At 42.9% G+C, this 8143-nt stretch overlaps 1 protein-coding gene across 4 annotated transcripts in view; it reads left to right on the top strand.

Moving 5' to 3' along the window:
* Nucleotides 1-2908, top strand: part of DYNC1LI1 (dynein cytoplasmic 1 light intermediate chain 1) — a 27806-nt gene extending 24898 nt beyond the window's left edge. For all 4 annotated transcript variants that reach the window (XM_035890694.1, XM_035890695.1, XM_035890693.1 and 1 more), the window contains one exon: nucleotides 1545-2908. In XM_035890694.1, coding sequence (XP_035746587.1) covers nucleotides 1545-1657 — 113 coding nt within the window. In that variant the 3' untranslated portion in view covers nucleotides 1658-2908. The remainder of the gene's footprint in view (nucleotides 1-1544) is intronic.
* Nucleotides 2909-8143: the final 5235 nt, after the last annotated feature.

Below are 8143 nucleotides of genomic sequence, written 5' to 3'. Positions count from 1 at the left end.
TTTTTTTTTTTTTTTTTTTTTTTTTTTAACGCATGCACTTCCCTTTTTTAAATGCAAAGCTCAGTTGGCTGAGCAAAGTTTTATGAGTACTGCCTCGCCTGCTGTGGGCAAAGTCAGCGATGCTGGCTTGAACAGAGTATGGAGATTGTCCAAACAAATGGAGCTGACGCAATACGAGATGCGGAGAGCACCCACTGAAAAACCCTGTGGGGAGTGGCCGCTCATGGGTTTGGGTGATGCCAGGCAGACAGAAGCAGGGCTTCAGAAAAGCAGTGTGGCTGAGGCTGTGGCAGAAACTTCAAGAACAGAAATTACGAAGGAGAAAAAATGTGCTCAGAAACTTCCTACAATACAGCAAATGAAGGGTTAGGGTGTAGCCAGTTCAACATGGCAAAGGACTAAGTTTTCCAGGCATTACCATAAATAAAAATGTTTGGCTTAGATGCGGCCCCTTCACCTTCCTCAGTCTTTCCTGTCTTGCGTTTAGTGTTATCTATAATGCTCACGTTTCATATCTGAAAATTGGCTGTTACGATGATGGCTTGGGATTTGAGAATTACTTTTTCCCTGGCAGCTAAGGGAAAGTCCTCTGATTATTAGTTGCAATATTTGCTGCTTTGATTCAGATACGGTAGTAGCTTTCTTTAAATGATTTGAAGAGCAGCACAGTACATCTGGCAAAAATCAGCTTTGCGGATAGTTCCTGTTAAATTGCGTCTTCAGAAAGGACGCTGGGACACTGCTAAAACCACACTTGCCTGAGAATTTTCCTTTACAGCCTGAGATGCTACGCACACTTGCCGTCGCGTTAGGCTCTAATGTTCTGCGCTGCCTTTTCCCATATTATCTTCTCCATTCCTGTGATAAACGTGGCAGGATAGAAACATACACTGGGGAGTAAGCGTTAAGACTAAAATGATGGGGGGGAAAAATGGTGTGGTCTAAGTTTGGATCAGGTCTGAGTGCGACTGCACAAATGTTTGTGCCATTCCAAGTTAGGGAGGAGGTAAGCGGGTGAGGAGAGAAAGGGATTTGGCACCCGCCGGTCTGTGCGCAGACGTGAGCAGTGGCGTCAGGTTTGTGCCGACCCAGTATGTGGGACCGGCTTCCCTGGTCTGCCGTGAAGCACCCGATTTACATTTGGAATTGTTTAAAATATATATGATGCAGAAAATTGTGTAGAAGTATTTGTAACTGCTATCCCCAATAGACTTTTTCGTATTTTGTTTTGCATTAACTCTTCATATACTGACAATTAATATATAATTATAGAAGTTTCATTGTGAAATTGGAAATATAGAAGGACATGACTTCCTCGCTACTGTTTCTTCTCTGTTTCTTTGGGGGTTTGGCCTTATGCCTTTACTCCGCACTCAAAGTGTGCGGTAACGGTTTTTAGGATTTGTCTGATGCAAAACCTGTGTTTTTGTGGCTTTTGCTTCTTTGTTCAGTTTGACAGGTGCTCCTTGAAAATTCAAGATACTGTAGGCTTTCCCCAAACTGTTTCAATAAACATGACTGAATGAGATGCGTTTCTTTTGTAGGCCAGAAGCCAGTTTTAACAGATGTTCAGGCAGAATTGGACAGAATTTCACGAAAACCTGAAATGGTCTCTCCTACAACACCTACATCTCCCACAGAAGGTGAAGCATCTTGAAGACACCAAATAAAACCAATTGTTCAGTTTTCTGGGATAATGCAAACTTGCCTCTGCCTCTTCCTTCAGTGACTGGAACTAAAGAACTCGAATATCTTTCAGAACACAAACAGTTGATGTCTGTCTGTCCTTCATTTGTGTTGCCCGACTTTACAAAAGGGAGCTGTACAGATGGAAACCGGTTATCACGTCACGTTAGGAGTACTGTTCACAGTGCAAGAATAGTAAATTAACTTCTTTCTGGGTTTTGTTGAAAAGTCAGTGTAATTCTGTACAAGTGCAAGTACGTCGTCCACTGAAGCGATAGGGGTTGCTTAGAGCAAGAAAACTGATACACACCACAGGCACTTAATTTATATCGATTTCCCAACCTGTTAGGCAAGTTTAATACCATCTTTAAATAGATTAACCTCTAAAGGAGAGAACTACTGCTAGTTTTTTTGGAAGAGAAAATTAATTGCACAAAACTATCGACAAACTCCAGTTACACTTGAACACTTCATTTGGAGTATAGTTAAAAAAAAAAAAAAAAAAAAAAAAATCTGTTTGATCTCCTCTGAGATTTACACTGCATTCAAAAACCCATGCAAAAATTCATTCCAGAAACAAGTAAATTAGTGGCCAGGGTTTTTTGGTTTTTTTTCTCTTTAATTAATTTCAGACACTGATTAAAAGATGTATAAAGAAAAAGCAGAGGTTAAATGTACAGATTATCAGTATCCAGATTTGTCTATATATATATATGGCTCAGCCTTAATGTCCCCCACTGTTTCCCATATTAGTTACGGTTTTAAATTGGTCATCAAAACTGTAATCAGTTAATAAAGTATTCTCTGCATTCAAATTTAAGTAACTTTCATTGCAGCCATGGTGTTCTTGTTTGCTTGCACTTAAATCTAAGGATGTGGTGTGAAACGTCTTAAAAACATGCTTTTATATTTTACCTCTCAGCGAATAATATCGCTGGTAGAGATTTAAACTTCTTAAAGTGGTGTTTCTGGAAGGAAGTGGATGATTCTGAGGTGTTTGTTCCTAGGAGTAGAAGTGGCTTATCCTCCTTGGGTGGTTGCTGCTGTAACGTGTTTTCAAGGCACGCTGGCTACACTAAAGATCCTGCTGATGACTCGGGTCTGTTGTCCAAGAAGTAGCCGGCCGAGGTTAGGACTTTACTTAAGCTTTCAGCGCACAAACGTCGAGCATCGCTTCTCTGTTTCGTTTCACATTTGTGGTCGCTTTCTACTGATAGCCACAGACTGGTAAGCGTAAAAAGTATATCCTCATCAAATGGTTGCCAAGAGACTTCTTTAATGAGTTCAGATTTTTCAGGTTTTTCAATCAAAAAGTCTTATGTTAATTTCCCTGACTACTTAAGAGGGGGTAAATCCTCTTTATTTTGAACACGGTGGTGCTCTCTCCTCCAGTTCCTGAATTCTGTAGGGGTTCTAGCAAATTACCTCCGTATTTTCAAAATACCTAAACTTACTTAAGAACAACATGTATGGTGTTGCATGTTGGCTCTCTAGGGGTAACATACTTGCTAAGATTGACTCAGAATATTGGATTGTGGACTGACAGGTTGCATTAGAAATTCTTGACTGTGAATCGATTGTTCAAACTGGAGTCCTTAAAATTTTTCTTATGGCAGTCCCTCAGTAAAGGTGGCACCTGGGGAAACGCATGACCTGCCGATAAACAACTGCATAGAATAAATTATGGCTTTAAGAAAAAAAAATTAAGCTTCCAATCGTGGATGCATGGCATGCATCAGTATCAGAACCATTCTCTAGATTCATGAATCGTTTAGGTTGGAAAAGAACTTTAAGATCATCAAGTCCAACCATTAACCTAACGTATGTAAACTTCTTGAAACAGAATTTGAGATGTGCTGGAGAGAATGGCTCCTGCTGCGCTGGTACATGCTGGTGGGGGGAAACTTGGGATTTTAGGGCAACGTCTTAAACTAGTTGGTACTGCCCAGGTTTTTTGAAAGAAAACTGTAGCTCCTGCAATCTTTAGTTTAGTTCTTTTGAGCAGCTGTCAAAGCACAGCAGCACCCTTTCTGGAGCTGGGAAACTAGATGTGTAATATATTAAGAGCTATTGCACCAGGTGCTCTCTTTCTGTGGAGGCTGGGACAGGGGAAAACTTTGCTAATGACTCATTATAATTTCACTTCCTAAAACAAAGTTGGCAAAATGTCACTTCTGCATATGTAAAGTTTCTAAATGTATTTCTTCCCTAAACCCTGATAGCCCTTTGGTTTGGTGGTTTGTTTTTCGTTGTTATTATTTACAAAAAGGCTGTCTCCCTACCATGCCCTTTCATTCTATACGAGTAAAGTAAAGTAGCCTTCTTCCCTCCTTAAAGTTCAAATTCTCGTAACACTGCTGTTGCTACCTACAGCCTGCTGGTGCTGTTTGGGGAACAAAACACTTGAAGGTATCTTTACCACAGCAGGAAAACATTTGAGAATGTGTTTCTGTGTAATCCGATGGCTTTGGCTTCTTGTTTCCCTCTGAGACTAAGACCGCTGGTCTGGTTGCTTTGTCCTCTTGAGCTGCAATTCCCTGGACTGCTGCTTTGTTGAGAGTAGACAATTAAGGTGGGATTTACCAGACCCACCGTGCAAGACGAGGCTCCGCGCAGAAGGCCCTTTTCACAAAATGTAGTGCCAGTCAATCCTTCTCCCTGTTCTCCTTCCTTCACCATCAAGTCGGGGACTGAAACGAAATAAGAAATGAATTGGGTAAAACAATGAAGCTGATTTGGCAAAGGTACTTCTGCATAATCCTTTATTGTGCTTTCATGCCCTAAGCCGTAGATGAGTTAGGTTTGTGATGACCCCAGTTTTAAAGAGAGGAACAGCATGGATCACTTAAATTTTGCTTCTAATCACTCCTGTGTGCCTTTAATACTCGAGTGTCGTTTGGTACGAAGTTCCTGCCTAGCACGCAAGGTGCAGAAAGCAAAGAGGTGATACCAGAACTACAGGGGATGATTTTTGATAAAGAACAATAAATACTTTTTAAATGCTTTGCAGTATGAACATTGAATAAAAACCCCAAACATTACAAAATAAATAAACCAAATTCCTTCAGACTTTCAGGGCTAGTTCTGTGTAGACAAGGAGCTGCTTTGCTTCAAACTGAACAGTTTCGGGGGAATTTTACAAATCTCCTCTTCCTCCTCTCCACCATGTTCCTACCTCAGTTCTCTGAGTAGACCGGTGGTAATAAAGCTGTCCTGCAGATTTTAAGCTTGAGAATTGAGTAAATGGCCACTTTATTTCCAGACAGTTCGTATTTGTCAGCTGAAAAGGGCAGTCCCTGAAATGTGCATGCGACTTTTAGGTTATATGGTCTAGCTACCATACTATACTAACCTTAAATTTCTAGCGCTACATCTGAAATGCAAGCACCAGCCTGTTGGGCTGCAGTCTCTTCTTGGGGAGCAAATTTAATTTGCAGGAGGACACCTGCAGCTGCAGAACCATTGCCTATCGACTGCCTCACAGCTTTGTGCTTCTCTGGGCTGTGCAGAAAACCACTGATGAGAGTTGGCCTAACCCTGCCTTTAGGAAGTGTCTAGAATTGAGTTTGGGTTGGTTTTTTTTTCTTTCCCTTGTGCCATAAGGGATATTCAGAAATAGCTGTTAAAAATGCTTCAGCTGTTCAAAAATCACACATTCTACCACATTAGTATGGTGATCGGGGTTTGTGAAGTTCTGTTGCAGCACTGAACACCCAAAAATAGAGCCTCAAGAGCTGAAGAAGCTTCAGCAGATGCAACGCGTTCACGTCTTTTCTGAGCTCTTTGTTGCAGTACCTGGAATCTTCCCTTTGCTAGCCAGTCATCCTGTATTTACTTCACGTAATAACATCGCGCACAAAATGGGATACCTGCGTGAGAACACCAGAACCGAGACCAGGGCAAGGGCTGTGCCCCCGCCTGGCTGACTCCAGGGGAGTTCCCCAAATGGTGCAGTAGCAATAAACCTCACCGGCCTTCACCTGAAAGAGAGTCCGTCTCCCTTCAGTGGTTTGGGCTTTTAAGCTGCTTTCCCATTCCTCTACTTCCTTCTCCCTCACCCTCCAAGAAGAAAAGCAAAAAAACCCCACAGCTGCATTTATGAATATTCCTTCCTGAGGTCAGTGCGGCCCTGGCCTGTATCTGCCTTATTCCAGTGGCTGGCATTTACTCAACTGCTTCAAGGAGCTCCCGTCACGCTTTTTTTGTAAATTTGTTTCAACATCAGTGTCATACAGCTCTACTGCGTACACTGTAATCTCCCCTAATGAGGTGGCTTTCTCAACTTAATCGGTGTTGCTTTTTGGTCACTATGGTGGGTAGCTTTGGAGAAGATGCAACAAGGGAGAAAACTAGGTCACTCATCACTAATCTGCTTCCACCGATCTCCTGCTCTCTACCATAGCTCGGGATCTCACTCCAGGGCTGCTGCTCTGCCACCACGTCCTGCCCTTAGCTCTAGTCCTGCCATTCCAGCAGAGGCAGGGGGTGTGGGCGGGTAGGAAAGGCTTCTCTTTTTGGAAAACTCCGTCAGGTGTAGCACATAAACAGAAGGAAATGAATAGATGTACATCTGGAAGGGGATTTCCAGTACATCCCAGCCACCTAATTGCAGTCACTTGTATTACACAGGCTTGTTATTTATCGTAACTGTTGTTTTGATTTGCATTCCCTCTTTAAAGGAGAGATACTGTACCTGAAAGATGGTGAAGTGCCAATGAAAAGGGTGAGGAACACCTGCAGTTTGTGTGAATACCAGCATTTGTTTGTTTTAACATAATGCTTGAAGTATTTTTTAAGCTGGTCCTATGCCCATTGTCTAGTTTTCATTCCTTCTCTGTCACCTAATCTTACAGTTCCTGTAGCTTTGCCGTTGTCTTGCTTTTCCCACACCTCCTAATAAATAAATAAGGTGGCCTAAATAAGTTAGGCTTTAAATGGTAAGCTAGCCTTTATAATTCATGCATCATTGATTTGTATTTCCTGGAGAAGGCCTGAACAGGAAAAACAACTCTTAAAGACAACAGTAACTAGAAAAAGGTGGTTATCTTTTGCAGTCTTGTCCTGTATTTCATGACTCCTTGAAAAGCAGTCCCTCCTCAAGACAGTTGTCTTCAACACTAACATCTGCGTTCCTAATCTAGCAATGCTGCATTAAGGTAGGTAAAGATTCAAAAGGGAACAACTACAAAATAGCCTTAGATGCTACCGAACACCTTACAAGAAGTGACAATTGCTTCTATCTCCGTTAAGTCCCGTCTCCCTCAGACCACAGCATAGCCTAGTCACACGCTTGGTGGCTTTGGAGTTCATTCAGCCAGTTCTGAGATATTACCAAGACAACAAACAAAAAGGGAGTTTCCTTCAGAAGAGAGATACCAGCCTCTGTAATGCAATCTGATTTATAATGTACTAATGTAAAAAAAAAAAAAAAGGTAATGAAGGCACTGGGAACCCATAGGTAGTAACAGTAAATGTTACTGGCTAAACCTACCTGCTCAGTCCTGCAGTCTGGGATGCTGCCAGCAGAGCTATGCTAGGCTCATCCCAACCCCAGGCAGAAGTTAGGGCACACCCATGGCAATACCTTACTTTAGCAGAAACTCCCATGCCTTGGGAATTACGGACTTGCCCTACTTATCTGCCTCTCAAGCCAGTTCCTGCAGCCGAACATTGTGGCACAGACAAGTCTGTACCATCCTGCCTGGGGATCCTGCATGTTCCCCAGGCTTGTGTTGTCCTACCGGGAGACGTCACGCGTACGGCCTGCTGGTAGGCATTCAGCACAGAGTGTGGCCCAACTGCTTTTATCTGGGCCATGCTTCTCCGTCTGTCCAGTTAACGGTGGCCCTTGGTGGAGTTAAAAATAGCACCTACGTGGGTCATTATCACACATCTTTCCACTTCACAGTGCGGCTCTGAAAGAGAGGCAGCGTCTGGATGGCCTGCTCTCTTCCCTGAACACATATAAAGCTAAGCTTAAGGCAGCAAATGGCCACCTTTTCTATCAGCAGATTGTATTTGACTGAATTTAAGTAAGTGAAGTATATCTGAACTCGGCTATGGAGGACCGTAGTAGTTCTGTGGGTAGTACGTTAATGATGTAAGAGTGAACGTAGCACACCGTTGCTTACATACCATGGGTTCGGTCTGCTCTTGTGTAAGCACCAGAAGCTATAGCTTTTTTTAAAAAGTTGACCTGTGCAAAGGGATGGAAGCTTATCAGCAGAGAGTCGGGAATATCTGTGTTTTCTCTCACTGACAGCAAGGAATGTAAGCAGGGAAAGCTTTACCTTAAAAAATCCTTCTGGTATCGTAATCTCCTGCGACAACAGGAAAGTAATCTTGTGAACTCTTCTTAATAAGCACTCCTTGCAAACTGAGAACAGCCCCAGGCCTGAGGCGACCCCAGCGCCACTGCCCCTTGCCCCAGGCCCCGCGACCCCGGCCTCCGCTGCCT

Source organism: Egretta garzetta, unplaced genomic scaffold (assembly GCF_000687185.1).
Source record: "Egretta garzetta isolate BGI_Z169 unplaced genomic scaffold, ASM68718v1 scaffold313, whole genome shotgun sequence".
Lineage (NCBI taxonomy): Eukaryota > Metazoa > Chordata > Aves > Pelecaniformes > Ardeidae > Egretta > Egretta garzetta.
The sequence above is the reverse complement of the archived record's forward strand: the minus strand, read 5'-3'. Positions and strand labels throughout refer to the sequence as shown.